Raw genomic sequence first — 18,533 nt, forward strand, 5'->3', positions numbered from 1 at the left:
CCACAACAACTGGAATTTCGGGGTAATGTGAAATCTTCTTGGGCAAATGGCTTCCTAATGATTATAGAATTATTAAGTACAGATTATTTTAAAGTATTTAAGGGTAAGAAGAAAAAGCAACGAATCCTTACCATATGAAACAAACCCCAATATATTCATGTGCAAAAGCCAAAGTGCTTAATTTGAGGCTAAGCCTGGGACTTCAGAGCAACAAAACTCAAAGCTTGCATGGCCTTACGTGCAGCGGCTCGAGAAAGGCAAGGTCACCATTGCCTGTTTATCATGTTTATGTTTTCCATAAGCATTCTCATTACTCAATCTTGAGATTGTTTTCATAGACAAAAGTACACAGAGAAAGCACAAAACACAAAGGGCTTACACAAACGCAGTAACCACTACAGAAAGCTTAAAGAAAATGAGACACAAATCACCAAATAAAAGATATACAAAAAACTATATAAAATTTATGACATGCGTAGCACAGGGAATCCCAGTGGCTGGCAAATACCTTCAGCATGGTCATGGCCATTTTCATCAGGGATGCGTTCAATCAGAGTCTCAATGGACTCATCCCAAATGGGCCTTGTGTCAAAGATGTCCTCAGGAATTGAATGTTCGTTCTCAACAGGTGGCAGATTTTCAATTACTGAAACTTCCAGGGCACTACTACTTTCATCATCTGAAACTAATTCTTGTTCCCTTTCTGACTGGGTAAGTCTATCTACTAACTTTGAAGCCTCGTCACTAATCTCCTCAAAGAATTCTATGGAGTTCCTGTAAAGGTCAAAGAAATGCTCCTTACTTTCTTTTGTGGGGCTCACAGCCCCCTTGCAGGAAGATGTGTTGCTTTTGCTCTTAACTGGCAATCGGGATGTAAATATCTTTGGTCTTGCGGCCCCCTCTTCTGATTCTAACTCAAGCTCCTCTGCCCTCTCTCTGCTTTCTGTTTCTGCCTCAGTGTAACTTTTAGTTTTTACTGGACATTTGGTCTTTGAGTCCAAAGGACTGGCATCAGATTCAGATTTGCTTCTACTATCTGGTGCTCTGCTTGTCATGTCCTGACCCTGAGGAGCCACTGTTTTCTGGAGAGATGAATCTAGATGCGAAAGCTGCTGCTCTACTCTTTGGACAGGTGCTTTCACGGGGATTTTAGACTTTGGTTTCGTTTCATCCTCTTTACTTTCCTCATCCAGGCTGGGTAAAAAATCTTCAGAAAGGGAATTCTCATACTCCACAGATGGAGGCTCTGTGGCTGACGTGGGTATAGTCCTTACAGGAATTTTGGATTTGCTTTCAGTAGAAGGCACATTCTCCATGGGTGCAGTAGGGATTTCAATTACTGATTTCTGTTCCTCTGGGGAAGAGTCAGGAGAATCATCATCCCGATCTGAATATACAGACCTAGTAACTGTGGAAAAATCTAACTGAACTTGTATGACCGGTTCAGGGGAGTCAGGGCAAGATGTATGTTTCACACTGGACTTAGGAGGCATATCCCCCATATGCATGGTGGAGAGGTCCTCAGCTCCTACAGAAGGAGCCTCTTCTGTTGATATTTCAGTGGAGGCTGAATTCCCCATGTAGGAGTTAAGTTGAGCATCTGAAGCAGGTATTTCCTCTACTTCCTCACTCAGGTCATCTGGAAGTAAGTCTGCTTCATCACTCACTGTTTCTTTTGATTCCGAGAGAGCTAGTGACTCAGCTGATGTCTCCCGTTGTGGGGGCTCAGCCGCAGGACTCCCTTCTTTCATGTCTTCAGAGAGAGTCTCTTCCCTGGATTCTTGCCCAATTTGGAAAAAGTGAAAACTTTCATCTGCATAGGACCTTTTGGTCATATCAATGGCACCACTTCGGGTCATCTCAAACAATTTTCCTTCCTGAAAGAGAAATGGATTTTGCTCACTGGTTGGAGTCCCCTCTTCAGTTGGGGTCCTTGCAGGAGTGGTGTCAGGGGTGGTGCCCTGTGACTGTCTGTCTACCATCAAACCAAAGATCTTCTGCTCTTCCTCTTTCACCCGAGCTTCAAAGGCTTCATCATCCTCACGGATTTCACTCCAGGAATCAGAATCCACATCGGTTTTTGTGATGATGACTTTGCTAATTTGTTCACCAACGACTGCTGCTGTATTTGGTATAGAAGGCTCTAAAGATGAGGGGCCTTTCTCTGATTGAGGTTCCCACAAGGTGCTTTCTTGTTTGGATTCTTTTTCCATATTTTGGTTCTCAAAATTAGATTCTTCACTTGAAATAGTTCCACTGGAGGAGCTTGTTACCACTACATCTTCGACAGAGGATTTGATGGGAACAGAATACACTTCAGAAGAGTGAAAACTTGTGTGTCCTGCATCTGTTTGGGTTTTGCTTTCTTCACTGGAGAAAAAAGATTGGGAAGGAACATTTTCATAAGGGCTTATTATTTGAGGATCGTAGATTTCATCAGTCTCAGCTGGGTCAGACACAGGAGCATCCATGGACAATTTATCTGTTTGAGTAGTAATCGACGAGTCTTGAGTGGAATAGTCCTTTGGTGAGTTCTCAAATTCTTGGTCAGTTTTGGTGTCTTCCATTTTTGAAGAAGATGGAGAGGCGATGTCTTCATCTAATTCTTTTCCTTCAGATGCTGGACAATGAGGAAAAGAGGACAAAGATGAAGAGCTTTCACTGGGGCAATCTACTTGTAGAGATTCCACTCTAGAAACATTAAGCTCTTCTCCTTCTGTGTTTTTGTCATCAGTGTCTTGGAGAGGTAATGATTCTTTATGGATAACTAGCTGCTCATTGATTTCTCCTCCAGTGGGGCTGCGGAGACCTGAAGATACAGGAGTTACTGAGCCGCTAGGACTCCCAGCCTCACACCCATGGCCATCACAGACTTCTGGTTGATCAGCACATCTGTTCAGATCATCATAAGATGTATCTGGGCCACTGGAAGAAATGGTATGACTGTCTTCAGGTATGTGGGGTTCATGATCTTTTTCTTCCTCTGATTTACCTGATTCTTCCTGAGTATCTTCATTCATCTTAAAAGTGTATTGTTTGGAAACAATAGGTTGAAACTGTACTTCTTCAGGACTAGAATTGGAGTCTATGCTGGATGGAAGTGGGGAAGGAGGCTGCACTCGAATAACTGGCTCTGGTATGAGGCCTGAGTCAGCACCTTGTTTCAGCTGTGCCAACTCAGGTTCACTTTCTGAGGAGGAAGAAGCCTTTCTGCTCTCTGATGTTACTACCACAGGGACATTGCTTTCATCCTCTACACTCTCCATATGTTTTGGTTCATCCACACCTGCTAAACAGTCAGCATCTGGGTCAGAGGATGAAGAAGATTCTTCTTGCTTGGGTTCTTTTCTGTAGTCCCTTTTCTGCTTTGCTTCTTGTTCAAGTTCATCAAACGTTTTGATTTTGGTTACCATTTTAAACATTTCCTCTTCAGGTGTGAATCTCTTTTTCTCCCCATTTTCCAAGTCATCCTCCTCTGCACATTCATGAATTACAGCTGGTTTGGGTGTGCTTGTATCTGTGGCTTTGGGTGTAACCTCATAGCTAATTTCTTCAGAGCTGGGGGTGTCAGGAGAAAGAGGGCTCTTCCCTGAGCTCTCTACCAGTGATGTCTGCTCAAGACTGTCGTCTTCAGCACTGCCGTCCGGGTCTCGGAGCAGCCGGGACCGCATCGAGGCCACTTCCGTGAAGATTTCTGTTTTGGCTACGGCTGCAGGAAGAGGAAAGTGACTTGGGAGAACTCCAGCCTTCATCTTTGGTTCCACAGGACTGCTTTCAAGAGAGTCACGGCAAGGGGATTCTTTCAGAGGACTTGGCTCCAGAGAATCTGGAGTTTTGTGTGAGGAGTTATCCTCTAGCACAGGGCTGGCTTCCAGGGAGTCTCTGTGGCTCACTGCAAATGATTCATCAGCACCAGGGCTGAGGACCTCACTATCTCGGCTAGGGAGTGCAAGTTCTAACCCTTGGGGACTTCTAGCTACTCCCTGGGGCTTTGATTCAGCCCCTGTGCCTGTCTTTACAGAAGCATCAGGCAGTGGAGAGGACTTGGTCTCATCTGAGGGCTCGGTGGTTGTGGATTTCTGAGCTTCAGTATCAGTTTGTGTCTTGTGGGCTGAACCACCATATTTAAGTTGACCCTCATCAGAGGATGCTTCCTCAGGCAATTCTTTGGGTGTTTCTTTTGCTAACACACTACAGCTGCCAAGGGAATCATCTTCTTGTTTGGGGTGTGTGTCTTTGGAAGGCTCTAGCGTGGTCTCCTTCAGCAAACACTCAGCTGAGGGCTCTGTGCCTTCAGTGACTAGAGCACCTTGCTCTTCAGAACCATCAGTAACGTCTTTTATTGAGGGGTGTTCTTTTTCAGAACGAATTTCTGTTGGTGCTTCTAACTTGGTAGGTTCGCTTATTTCCCCAATTTGCTCCTCATTTTTCTTTGGTGAGAAAGAAAGGCTTTCTGGGCTTGTCTCAGGGGTCTCTGCTAGGCCCTCATGCTTGTAGCTTTCTTCTGAACTAATCTGAGGGGTCCCTTCCATCAGGCTGCCACACGGAGAACCTGCCACCCCTTCAGGCTTTAGGCTCTCAGAACTGCCATCCAAAGCACCACTTTGTAAAGACAGAGCTGGAAGAAATTCATCTTTCATGTAATCTAGTGGAAATGTTGTGTTGAAAGGACTAGTGAGCACTTGGTCTAGGTGAAGCTGTACTTCTTCAGTCTCCTCACTCATTCGGAACTGTTGGTATTTGTCATTGTCTTCCAATTCTTGCTTAATGACATCAGAAAAGTCAGTAGAGGTCTTCCTGTCTGGGCTGATCTGGAGATCCAGGTCTCCCTGTTCATCTGCTAGCTTTTCTTTGGGGACTTCGCTCTCTTTATGGCTTTCTTCTTCTGGTGCTGACTGAACAGGTTCAGGTGTTTTGTGGCCAAGAACTTTCTCCTTCTCTACAGCTACCTCTTCTCTCTTAAGCCCTATGGAGGAAGCACGGACCGCTCTTTTGGATTCGGTAACTCCCGTTACCACAAATCTCTGACCTCGTTTGATTGTGTGACTCTCTGTTTTCTGTGTTTCTCTCTGGGTTGGCATCTGCCCCTTTTCTTTTTCTACCCGAACTTTGCCTTTTTCTTGTGGCTGCTTTTGTTTTGCGGATTTGTGCTCAAAGAGTCCAGTCTTATGTTTAGATGGGTCCTGACCTGACTGGAAAGCCTTCATCAACTCCCGAACAGACATGGTCTCCTCGATTCTTTCTGTTTTTGAGGTGGGGGATACAGGTGGTTGCTTTTCTGTTTTCCCAGAAGGCGACACAGGCAAGAGTTTCTCGGTTTTCCCAGAGGTTGATACAGGTGGATGCTTTTCCATTCTTCCAGCTGGTGATACAGGCAAGCGTTTTTCTGTTCTCCCGGGTGATACTGGGGCATGTTTCTCTGTTCTCCCAGAAGGCGATACAGGTGGGCGTTTGTCCATTTTACCTGAAGGTGAAACAGGTGGGTGTCTCTCTGCTTTTGTAGATGACACAGGGGAGTGTCTTTCAGTTTTTGTCGAGGGTGACACAGGTGAGTGTTTCTCAGTTTTACTTGATGACACAGGTGAGTGCCTTTCAGTTTTTGCAGAGGGAGACACAGGGGAGTGTTTCTCAGTTTTACTTGATGGTGATATTGGAGGATGCCTTTCAGTTTTTGTAGAGGCGGAAAGAGAAGAGTGTCTTTCTGTTTTAGAAGAGGGTGATGCTGGTCCATGCCTCTCTGACTTCGGAGAGGGTGATACAGCTGGATGTGTCCTGTGGGTTATCTTTTTTGGCACATCCTCTTTGCCTTTGACGCGGACAGGCAACTTGCTTCGACCTTTTTGTTCATCTTCCACTCGTTTCTGAAGGGCCTTTACTTTGTCCTTTATGGAACCAATGGGAGTCTCTTCTATCAAAGGTGAAGTGGCCTTTACGGTGGGAAGAGGCTCAGGGGCTAAACCGGTGTCTTCATCTAATGACTCTTCAGAACTACATTTTTTAAGTTCACTTTTTTCTGTACTACCTTGTACGCTTTCCTCTTTTTGTTTCTGTTTTTCTTTTAATTTCCTTCTCACTGGCTTCTTTATGCCCAGGCTTGGTTTGTGTTGTTTCTGTGCACTCTGTGTCTCACCTGGGGGTGCATCTTTCCCTTCATTTTCAGAGCTCCTGCCCACAGCCAGGGCCTCACATTTCTCCCCTGCTATCTCTTGAGCTGTCTGCTGTTTCTTTTCATGAGGAGACACATACGACTTTAGATCCTCAGTAAGGTAGTTCACTAGCCCAGTTGAGTCTTTCTCTACTTTTACGTCATCCTCTTTATCTATCCTAACTTCTACACATGGGTATTCGGTGATTTCTAAGGGTGCTTTTAGCCTAGCCTCCTCTATTTCCTCATCACTGACAATTACCCATTCCTCTTCCACTAATTCTTTCTCCGACTGAGACCTCGGCACACTGCCTTCATCTCTCGTGCAGGTTCCACTTCTCAGGATTTCATTCACTTTCTCTAAGTCCTCTTTAACTCTTTCAACAATTTCAAAAGGCTCTCCTGGCTCTTCCTCAGCAGCCTTCACCAGCTCCTTCACTTTGATAGAACCTGCCCTATCAGATACATCTGTGGTCAAGATGGCGGTCATTTTGATCAAATCTTGTTTCATCTCAGAAACTTCAGAGAGCAAGTCCGGACTGGCTAGGACAGGAACTTCATTAACCAGGTGACTTTTCAGGACAGATGTTTCTGTAGATTCTGTCTCATCATCTTTGATGTGAATGAAAAACATTGAAAGTAAAATGGAAATCAAAAAATATATTGGCAAATGTAATCAGGACTGAAACAACACAGTGTCTTTTCCTGTTGTGGCGGGAGGGACAACAAAATGGGCTGGGAATGGTGGATCCACAAGGTCTCAGGATACAAAAGCAAAGCAAGGCTAACGGAAAAAAAAACTGAAAAGGAAAAATGAGCAGGAAATAACTTGCTTAATTTTCTCACTTGTAGCACATTCACACATACAACAAAGCTGTAACGAATAGCCAAGACAGACATACACACACACACACACACACACACACACCATCACAGATCACAACAAAGAACGAACGCAGTGAAATTACACAGAGGTATCTCAAGATTGTTCAGATGTTACAGATCAATGTTGAAAAAAATATAAACATGGGAAAAAAAGGAAAAAAGCATTAGAAATTGCAGAAAGTTGATTTCCTCTAGGAGAAAGCCAGTAGTAGCAAACTCAGAATGCCTTCTAATGATGTATATGTGTTTTTTAATCATATAAAAAATCTGGAATTCAGTATGTTTTGTTCTGCCAATATACAATGACTATATTGAAGATGTCTGAATCAGCTGCAAACCGGCATTTCATCTAAGGGAAATTCACACCTAACAATGAAACAAATGGTCTGGTGCTAAGAGGCATGGTCCTTTCCTTGGAGCAACCTCCTGGTTTAGACACATAACAGACAGACCAAGGAGGGAAAAAAGGAAAGGAAAGGAAAACAAGAAAACAACCCAACAACAACTGTGATTAAACATATATGTGAGTCCAAAGTTAAAATGTGATGCATGGCAATCCAAATCAGAGACAGTCACACAGGACACACGCACAGTTTATGTAAGCCAAGTTATTTCCATGCAAAGCAAAGATGGAGGAAAACTGGTGGCCAAGGTGGCCTTGCTGAAATGCACGGGCAGGAGGATGGGTTGGAAATTAGAACAAGTATGTAAAACGTTACTGTGGTGAGGCGTATTTAATTCCACACAAGTCTGTACCTAAGGTGCTGAGTGTCTTATATTTGAGGTATAGGTAGTGGGGACCTGCACCCATTCACAGCAAAAAAGGAAAACTCAAACTCGTTTAGGATTTGCTCTTGAAAAGAACTGGGAAAGTGTCTCTTCAATAGAACCCTTCTTTAGAGATTATTTTACACCTAGATGAAGATCATTTAATGATTGTCTTTAAACTAAAAGAAAACCAAACACGAGTCTATATTTAAGCTTTAAAATATATTTATAACACCTAGAATCTGGGTCATCATAGCAACACAGTAACTTTTTTTTCCTTTTTTAAATGACTGAGGGGTGGGGGGGGGGGGTGTATTAAATTTTAACTTCTACTAGCTAGCATTCAAGGAACAAAAGAAAGGCCATTTAAATAAACCTAGTAGCCCTGAAGAAGAAAGCAAGATAATAAAACAAAATCTCTTTTTAAGAAAAGGAGTTAATTAATGCAATAATAATGTCACTTTTTTAACAAATAAAAGTGCCTTGAGAGAATCAGTACTTGTTGAGGAGACATACTCTGTGAATATGCATATATAAAGATATATTAAAATAATTTATACTGATGTAAATTTATTCAAGTATAAGCCAATGAAAACATTCAGAATTTCAAATAATCTAGTCCTGAATGTCAATTTAATATAAGAACAAAGAGACTCAATCAAAAGTATTCCAATAACTTAGTTGTAATTTACATTGTACTAAGTCTTCAAAAAAAAACAAAACCAAAAAACCCCAAAAAAACCCCAGATCATTGCACAGGGTCAGATGACCACATCTGGTGGTCATTAAACATGGTTCTATGTTTCCTCCTTTTGGAATTAGCACCCTGAAATACAGTGAATAAAAATGAATTTTTAAATGAATAAACGTTAAAAATTGGTATTTTTTTCCCTAAACCATTTGGGGCATAAAAACAAAAAAGAAACCTGAAAAATTCAACTTTTTCCACACAAGAAGCCAGAAACAGGCCAAAACACTAAACTGTTAATGGATTGCTACAAACCCGAAACGAGTTCTAAGAGAGCTCTCTTAAGGTCTGTGAAAAACAGTTGTGTCTGTACTAAATTATGTTTGGGATTTGCACCATTATTTAAAGTTAGCCCTATAATGGCACACTGTTGTGATTAATAATTTCATCCAGGAGTTTTTGATCTTTGCATTCTTGGTTCTTTTTTTTTCTTCCCCAGAAAGTTTTCACAAAAGTCCGTTAGACCTCAGCCCTAAAGAAGTCAGTTACACTTCACCACAGTAAGAGGTGCTAGGTGGTGGGGGTGGGGGGAGGGTTAGCTTTAGCTGAGAACTATTAAGACAGTATCACTTTTGCAGGTGTAGCCTACAAAAATAATGAGCCCTCTGCCCAAGTCAGTGTTGCTTGATATAAAAAAGTGATACTGTCATGTCAGTGCTTAAAAAAAAAAAAAAAATGAGATGACAATGTTATGCTAACAAATGGACAAAAACGGTAGGGTGGGTTTCTAAACAAGCATAACAGCAGTAGCAGGGTTAACAGGGGTATCAAAAGAAAGTGAATGCTTAGATGAATAATAATTGCATTTTACTGCTAATTAGCTCATTAAGATATTTTTGTAATTTAACTGGCCAAGCTGCTTTTCTAAATATACATTAATGATTAATAAGGACAATATAAAAATATAATAATTATAGTGGTTAGTAATGGCAACTAGCTTGCATCTTATTTCATGCTTCTCTTTATTGTAGCCAGCTTTCAAACAAATTCAATTTTATTTAAAATCTTACTTTTTTCTGATGTCATATCGATCTGAAAGAAAAGATACACAAATTGAATGGTTACAAATAGCGTCTTGTTTCACAGCCCCTGATGTGCAAGTAAGCTCCTGTTGATCATCACAGCCATGGGGAGACACCATAAACCAGAGGAAGGTCAGAGTAATTTGCTACAGTTCTTCCTGAGAGTCTCCTGGATTCTTATCATAACTTTGAAAAAACAAATCTCCTTTCTAGGCGCTATAGGTGGAAAGTACTTTTTAACATATCGTTCCTAGGAAGATGTGATCCAGGGTGTGTTTGATGTTAGAAATACATATTTATTAGGTGAAAGGCCAGGAAAAGTGCAAAATAGGGGTTAGACAGTAAGTGTCAATTTAGTTGTGAAAAAGAAGGAAAGAACAAAGAGCATGCCAGGTAATACATTCTACGGAAGTAGTTTCAGTATCATTAATTACAAGCCAAAATTCCAAACCCTGAAAAGGATCCAGGAAACTGGATCTACTGCCCTGATCAGCTCCTGAGAATACTCAATAGAGAAATCATAAACCTAACACAAGAAACTCAAACACAGCAAAAGTGGTTTGAGGGGCACCTGGGTGGCTCAGTCGGTTAAATGTCCGACTTCGGCTCAGGTCATGATCTCACAGTTTGTGGGGTCAAGCCCCACGTCAGGCTCGAGCCATCAGCCCGGAGTTGAGCTGAGCCTGGAGCCTGCTTCAGATGCTGTGTCTCCCTCTCTCTCTGCTCCTCCCCCACTTGGGCGCGTGCATGTGCACGCTCGCTCTCTCTCTCTCTCTCTCCCAAATAAATGTTAAAAAAAAAAATGGTTTTAAAACTGCATTGCTCTTCTCAGAAGCTGTGTAGGTACCATTTTGAACAGCTCTGGTGATAGAAGCACCAAGTGCAGGAGGGAAACGGAATATGTGAGCCAAAAGAGTGACTCTCCAGTTGAGGGAAAGGATGACATCAGTCTTGTTGCAGTGTACTATGTATATGGTTACACATGGTGGGACCATGAGTCTATAATCACCCCTCTTGTCCTGCTCCACTGCCAGAGTAGGAGGAAAAGTGAATTCAGGGGGATCCTCTGCACTGACAAGGCCTTACATTTTGGGCTGGTGAGTACAAGAGTATTTATTATATTTTTCTTTATGTTTTTGTATTCCAAATCCATCAGACTAACATTAAAAATATAAAACTAGTATTATTGAAAACATTTATGTGCAATTATTAACAACTGCATTTGTCTATCTTAGAAACAGGAACCAGCATGTAAATAGGAAAGGAGAAGGTATTTCCCAATGATTTCTTTCATTTCTATGTAATGTTTGGGCACCTTCAAATCTTTATAAGGAAAACAAACACACATGTGCCTGAAGAGGTCTAATTCAAATGGTTCTTTATTCAAGGTAACCTCTCTAAGACTCGCTTTCTTCACCTATGATATAGCATCTATGATATGACAGCATAGCCCTCACAGGGCAATTGTGAGACATTAGTGCTTATGAGGTACGTGGAGCACTTAATAAAGAATCTATTTTATGAGAAATGCTCATTATTAGTAGAGATCTGCATTATAATATTATAGGCTAATGGTTGAGCTATACACTCAAAACTTATAGTTTCTGGTCTCAGTGGTTCTCAAACTTTGTGGTCCTAAGGCTCCTTTACACTCCTAAAAAAGGACTGAGAACCTTGAAGAACTTCTGTTTATGTTTGATATACACAAGTAAATATCTGTTTCATACATTAAAACTGAGAAAATGCTAGAACCCAAATATACACAAGCAATATGCCAGAGTCAGAGTGATGATATCATCATATGTAATGCAGTCCCCCAGAAGACTCCTCCACAGCTTGTGGAGATATGCGAAATAAAAGGCAAATAATGTCTCAGTAGCATTAAAAACAAGTTTTGACCCCCAGACATCTCCAGATCAACCTTTGAGAAATGAAATAATAGTCTGACCGTCAGTAGTTGGTAGGGAAACATATATTACTGCACAGAGACAGGGTAACAATTTACAGGGGAACGCTTTACTATTCTTTGAATTGAGTCTACGAGATGAGATGAGAAAACAGAGGCTCAGAGAGGTTAAGAAAGACCGTGACCCTTCAATTACTAACAACTGTATAACCCTTCTTAGAACACAGGTTAACTACATGTTCTTCTTAATGGTTAGAGCAAATACAGCCATCAACAAGCAACAGTGTCATATAATTACCTCTTCCTCCTGTTCTTGATCTGACTCTGATTCCTTGCCGCCCCAAGATGCCATGCAAGATAGAAAAAAGAGCAGAAAGAGCAGACAGTATTTAGAAGAAAAGATTTAATATGTTGCCAACAAACATCAACAGGCAAGCATACAGACAGCATACTTTTTTTTTTTCTAAGAGCTTATAGAAGACAGGCACAAAAATTTAAAAAAGGATTGATTTAAATGCCAAAGTCTGTAGATTGAAGAGGCAAAAGAACCAACATTATATGCTAATTTATTAGTCAAAGGAACTAAAATTATAAATATATTCATTTCAGATACTAGGTTACTAGCAGCCTTAAGGCTTGACATTTAATGGATTTGATGCCCATGTCTACAGAAATGATGATGAATATCCCAGTCATTACAGACGCTGGCTGAAAATCTTAAAAGCCACAAAAAAAATACGGTGAATATATTTTGAATATACAGGTAATATTTAGAAGTTCTATTATAATAAGGAACTACTAAATTCTAAAGTATATCTGAAGTGTACAATGTCGGCATTATTTTCCTTTTTGCTTTGAGCTGCTAAATGGAAAGCTGTCCTGGACCATCACAGCATTAATAATATGTACTGACTTAGAAATACAGTGTAACAATACAGGAAATTCTTTCTTTCATCGCACATTGAAGCTCACTGAAATCGGAGACAAAGTTCATTCATCTTTATATGTCATGAAGGTGGACTGCACAGCAGTATATACGTTGTTAAGGTTCTTATATGGCATTCTGTTTCAGTGACTTACAAATCTATAAACTGAAAGTACATTTCGCATCAACTGGAGTGAGATTAGATTATGCTCATTTGGATGGATACACCTATTGCTCTGTTCTAATTACTGGAATAACATGTAAGTTTACATATACAGATAATGTTTCGTTTTTATCACAGAATCAGAATTTGCAATATTAAAACATGATGCTATGAGCTTTTCTCTATGTGACTCATCTCTATTTATAAGAACAACTGGTTAAGAAAAATAGACCATCATGGGTTAAAAAGAAGTGTAGAAAATGCTTTTTTTGTGGAGTCAAGATTTAGGGTTTTAAATGTATTTCTACTTCTCCTCCAAGTCTCACCTGCCACTACTCACCCTCCACCCCAACCTCTAGTACACACTCTGACGACCTGCTGCAGCCCCCTATAGGCTGCCACATGCGAGCTTTCTATGGAAAAGATACTGGTTAAAATTGTTCTAAGTAATCAAATAAAGTTATCCCCGACATTTAATTCATTCGGTTGTCATTTCCAACTTGATCAGAGTAAGCAAGGAATTCTGTAATGGTGAGAGGTTTAAATAGAAAGTAATATCTGGCGGGGTGCCTGGGTGGCTCAGTCAGTTAAATGTCCTACTCTTGATTTCAGTTCAGGTTGTGATCTCACAGTTGTGAGATTGAGTCCTGTTTCTGGCTCCACACTGAGCATGGAGGCTGCTTAGAATTCATTCATTCATTCATTCATTCATTCTCTCTCTCTCTCTCTCCACCCCCTCAACCCTCAAAATAAATAAATAAACATCTTTTAAAAATGACTGTTATATGTGCTTGCATTCAGTGCTTTTGCTTTTATTTATTTTAAAGGATTTGAAAATTAAATCCTATACAGACTGAAGCGCACTACAGCAGATTTGACAATACCTTTGTATAAATTGGCAGGGTGATGTTTAAGTTGCAAATAGCTTGATGCACCAGGCCTCTTGTGGATTTGGGCTCTTTCATAAATGATAGTCGCCCGCAAGGTTCCTGAGTCGTATCACGTACCTTGAAGGAAAAAGGCATACATGCTTCACCCAGATATGATGTATATAATTTATTTTAATTAGAGGATACTCAAAAGAATCAGGAAGAAATAAATTCATTGATAATGCCAAGGATTTAGAGGTGTTCCTTTCTTTTGCTATTATCATTTAGAATGACTTTAAAAAAATCATTTGGCTTTTAAAAAATTGCTGTAAGATATACATAACATAAAATTTACCACGTCCATTTTTACACTTACCATTTTTAAGTGTTCAATTTAGTGGCATTAAGCACATTCACAAACTTGTGCAATCATCACTACTATGCAGAATTTTCCATGATCCCAAACAGAAACTCTGTACCCATTAAGCAAGAACTCCCCATTCTCCTCTTGCCAGCCCTCAGTCACCTCTATTCTACTTTCTGTCTCTATCAGTTTGCCTCTTCCAGGTACCTTGAATAGACAGTTATACAATACAAAGGATAGAGTTATCCTTTTGATTCTAGGTTATTTTACCTAGCGTGATATTTTCAAGGTTCAATCATATTGCAACATGTATCAAAGTTTCATTCTTTAAAAAAATTGTGTTAAAATATACATAATATAAAACTTACCATTTCAACCATTTTTACACACACAGTTTTTAGTGGCATTAAATACATTCACGTGGTTGTCCAACCATCACCCCCATTCATCTTTGGAACTTTTTCATCTTCACAAACTGAAACCCTGTTTGCATTAAACAACAGTTTCCCATTCCTCCCTTGCCTCCCTCCCCTGGCAACTACTATCCTGTTTTCTGACTCTATGCATGTGACCACTCTAGGTACCTCATGTAAGTGGAAACATTGAATATTTGTCCCCTTGTGTCTGGCTAATTTCACTTAGGATATATCCTCGAGGTTCCTCCATGCTATAGCTTATATCAGAATTTCATTCCTTATTAAGGATGAATAATATTCCTTTGTATGTATATACCGTATTTCATTTATCCATTCACCTGTCAATGGATATTTGGGATGTTTCCACCTTTTGGCTGTTATGAATAATGCTCTTATGAACACTGCTGTGCAAGTGACTGTTTGAGTCCCTGCTTTCAGTTCTCTTGGGTATACACCTAGAAGCTGAATTGCTGGACCATATGCTAACCTATGTTTAAATTTTTGAGGAATCATCAAACTGTTTTCCACAGTGGCTACATCATTTTGTATTCCCACCGGCAATAATTAAGGTTCCCATTTCTCCACATCCTGCCAACATGTGTTAGTTATTTCATTTTTTAACAATGGCAAACCTAATGTGTACAAAGTGGTATCTCATTGTGGTTTCAATTTGAATTTCGTTAAGCTGTTGAGCATCTTTTCATATGCTTATTGGCCATCCATATAACTTCTTTGGAGAAATGTCTAAGTCCTTTGCTGATTTCTGTATTTGGTTGTTTATAGAATGACTTTTGCACATCAAAAATACCAAGTATTAGCTTAGTTATACACCCATTTGTGTTAAATGGATCCATTACCACTCGGCAGTTATAGCTTAACGTGATGATCTACAGAACTTATCTTTAAGCAGGCAAAACAAACCAGAAATGGCACAACAAAAGACTCAGAGGAGATTTGGGGAAAGCTTAATAGATTTTTTAAAAAGTTAAAAGAGGTGTACTGACATATACTTGGAAAATAATAAGGGATTAAAATAAGTCACTGCTGACAAACTGTTTGGAATTAGTAGTCTAAAGTCAGTGTAATAAAAACTGATGGAGACCAGCTTCTATCTTGTGAGGATGGAACATTATTAGGACTTCTAGAACAGTGAAATACACTGAGAAATAAGAAAAAAATGAGTGACTGGAGAAATAGATAACAGAATTATTACTTCCTTTTAATTTCATGAATCTCTCCATCACACATTTTTGTCCCTCTTTATAATTGGACTCTAGAATGAAATGTGTGTCCATTAAGGCCAAATTCCTAACTTGGATTAACGTTCTTAAACAGGGACAACAGATTCATGGTGTACTGAAGTGTCTCCATAAATGTTTGCTGGATGAATTTTTGAAAATATATCCAATTCACAGCTCTATCTGGGATAATTTCTTACTAGATTAAGTGAGACCCTGGGTCCTTTGAGAGCTTCTATTACAAAATATTGTCACTTAGAACTCTTTTGGTCTCCACATTAATGATATTCATGAATCTTTAAAAATTAAGCATAAATATTTAAAAGAAATATAGTAAAAAAGAAGAAAGAGACTTCTTTCAAAATTTGGGAAAAATGGCGAGTTTTTCTAAATAACGAATTGGCTATCCATCCTAATTCTCAGCCTTATGAATTTGAACCTCAAAAATAAAAGTGTTTGGTTTTAGAGGACTTTAAAGTTTCATAGATATGGTTTAAAAAAATTACTGGAAATCATTGAAAAGCAAATATTATCTCCTCCTAAAGGAAATCAAATCCTTACTTGATCTTAAATAAAAGGCATTACAAAATTTCATGTATATATTACCTTGACAAAGAGAGGAAGTCGGTTTTCTTTAAAGGCAAAAAAACTGAATATATGATGTTGGCCACTCTTGGTTAATGGCACCAGGTTGCCAAAACAATCCACATAGATTGGTTTTCCTTCTAGTACCTGAAGAAAACAGAAAAATAACATAGAGTATAATAGCTATAATTATCATGTGTTATTTACATAAAAAAAGTGGTGATGCTACTTGGACCATGAAAATTCTTAAAATACACATATATAATCTTTAAATTGCTGACTGACATTTTTGTCTTATCGGTGACAAAGCATGTGTTAGTACCCCCTTCCTCTTCTTACTGGTATAAGAATTACAGGAATCTTCAAATGCATGGTGGCAGTTTTAATGTTTTCATTTCTAATAGTTTCATGTTACCCCTCCAAAACCAGTATCTCTTTAAGTCCCACATTTAAATTTCTGACTGGGTAATTTTTGACATCATAATGAATCAGGTTACTTGACTTCAAAATCCAAAGGCCCACTGGTAAAAAAAATCCAAAATAAGAAAAAGTAATGTAGAAAAGTCCTGGATATGGTACTTTCACATTTACACAAAGGATATACTTCCCAACTGCTTTCTTTACTATTAAACAATAATAGGAAACAACAAGGAAAGATAAAGACATCTAAACTATTACAGTCAGTTATATACTTTACCAATAACTCATAATTTTTCCCAAAATAATCTTCAACAGAGTCCTTTTACCTACTCATACACACTGAGACTGTCCCTATACCCAAACAGGTTAAAGAATGGCTGATTTTGGACCTTGACCTTCTAACTGATCAAAATGTGGATTGGTCTTTTTTTTTATAGCTCTATTTATTAAATACTATTTTAAATATAATGTATTAGTAAGGGTATAAACACCATGTCAATACAAATTATTTTTGTAAATACAGTACCTCTACATCCCTGCTTCTGGCCACCTCAGCAAAATTTTCTTGTTGTTCAAGGGTCTTATCCACCTTATCATCAGTCATGCAGAAACATCTCAACCTGGCTTCAATGGGGTCATGTGACTTGGCAAACACAACAAATTTGGCCATATATGGTACACAGATAATTTCTCTATACACTTGTGATGCAAAGGTAACAGATTCCTGGATTTGCCGACAATCTATCAGCCAGAACCTACAAAAGGAAATAAGGTAAGTTATTTGAAATTTAAAGTACAGCAGTTGAAAAACAACAACAGCAACAACAACAATCCCTTCACTGTGATCAAAACAGTCACTAAATGTTTCTTGGAAAAAGAAGGGAGTGAAGAGGGAGATGGTAAGAGAAACTAAAAGGAAAGAAAGAAAGTGAAAGGAAAGGTAGAAAGATGAGAAGGAGCAAGGGAGTTGAGGGGAAGAGAGAAAGATCAGGTGTTTAAAATCAGCTATCAAATGCAGTATTTGTGATTTTCTTCCATAGAGACTCTTCTGAGTATTCAATCTTCTCAACTCTATCTCAGCACTTTAGAATCTTCTAGCATGTGAATTCAGTGTCAGACATTATGACAAGTATCTCACTGAATAAGAATGTCTATTTCCTTGATTCCCTTTCCTATTCTTTGTTTCGTTTCCTGAAACTCTTTTCAATAATATCTACACAGCTTTTTTTCATCATTCTTTTCCAGTAACCTCTCCAGACACCAAGGTTGGTAAAACCATTTTAAACAATTTGCTTTCGCTCCAGAACTTCTAAATATTGAACATAATTCATAGAAGAAATTACTTGCTTGTCACCAATTTATGAGTTCTAACCCCAACTAAGTCTGTGACATTGCCTGGCAAGTTTCTCCTCAGATATCATTTTATTCAGTATACTAACTTTGCTAAGCTTTTAGCAAAGCTTGAGCCCCCCCGCCCCTCATCTGAGGCCCTAAGAAAGACAACTTCACTGAAAAAGAGGTCATTGATGGACATTTTCCCAATCTGCTATGTATACACTTTCAAAGGTTGTTCCACATCCTCTTGCTCTGAAACGTTTCCTCAACAATGATCACCTTCCTCCTCTTGGCCCATTTCCCATAATCTTTCAACACTCCTGAAATTTCCCTATTGTCTTGGCCTCTCTTTTCTTCAAGTTCTTGATCCATCTCTTTTCTTTTTTTACTGGCTTTGGTAAAATATATATAATAGAAAATTTACCATTTTAACCATTTTTAAGTGTAACCATACTTAAGTGTAACCATTAAATACACTTACAATACCAACTGCTTAGTCTATCCCACAAGGCCTTCTATAAACAATGCACAGTCCAGCATTACTTCTGAATTATAGATTACCTGGATCATTGTTGCAATCCCCCAGGACCCTTTTGCATTCTATCTTGGCATCTTTGCTCATGTTACTCTCTTTTCCACTTCCCCAATCTGCTTATTGGGTTCCTACATGTCTCATGAGTTACCTCTTCTTGGACATCCTCTACATCCCAACGCAAACACCCTCTGCTGAATTCTTTAGTAACT

The 18,533-nt window shown here is 39.2% G+C and overlaps 1 protein-coding gene across 20 annotated transcripts in view; it reads right to left on the bottom strand.

The window, feature by feature from the left end:
• ANK2 (ankyrin 2) overlaps positions 1-18,533 on the bottom strand; it is a 272,404-nt gene that overhangs the window by 22,130 nt on the left and 231,741 nt on the right. For 13 of the 20 annotated variants that reach the window (XM_036064262.1, XM_036064263.1, XM_030313210.1 and 10 more), the window contains 5 exons: positions 16,981-17,209; positions 16,056-16,181; positions 13,447-13,569; positions 11,773-11,805; positions 9,557-9,578 (listed from right to left, as the gene is read on the bottom strand). In XM_036064262.1, coding sequence (XP_035920155.1) covers positions 9,557-9,578; positions 11,773-11,805; positions 13,447-13,569; positions 16,056-16,181; positions 16,981-17,209 — 533 coding nt within the window. Of the gene's footprint in view, positions 1-508; positions 6,758-9,556; positions 9,579-11,772; positions 11,806-13,446; positions 13,570-16,055; positions 16,182-16,980; positions 17,210-18,533 lie in introns of all 20 variants that reach the window. The other 7 variants (XM_030313222.1, XM_036064264.1, XM_036064268.1 and 4 more) reach the window with 2 other exon arrangements.

Source organism: Lynx canadensis, chromosome B1 (assembly GCF_007474595.2).
Source record: "Lynx canadensis isolate LIC74 chromosome B1, mLynCan4.pri.v2, whole genome shotgun sequence".
Classification (NCBI taxonomy): domain Eukaryota; kingdom Metazoa; phylum Chordata; class Mammalia; order Carnivora; family Felidae; genus Lynx; species Lynx canadensis.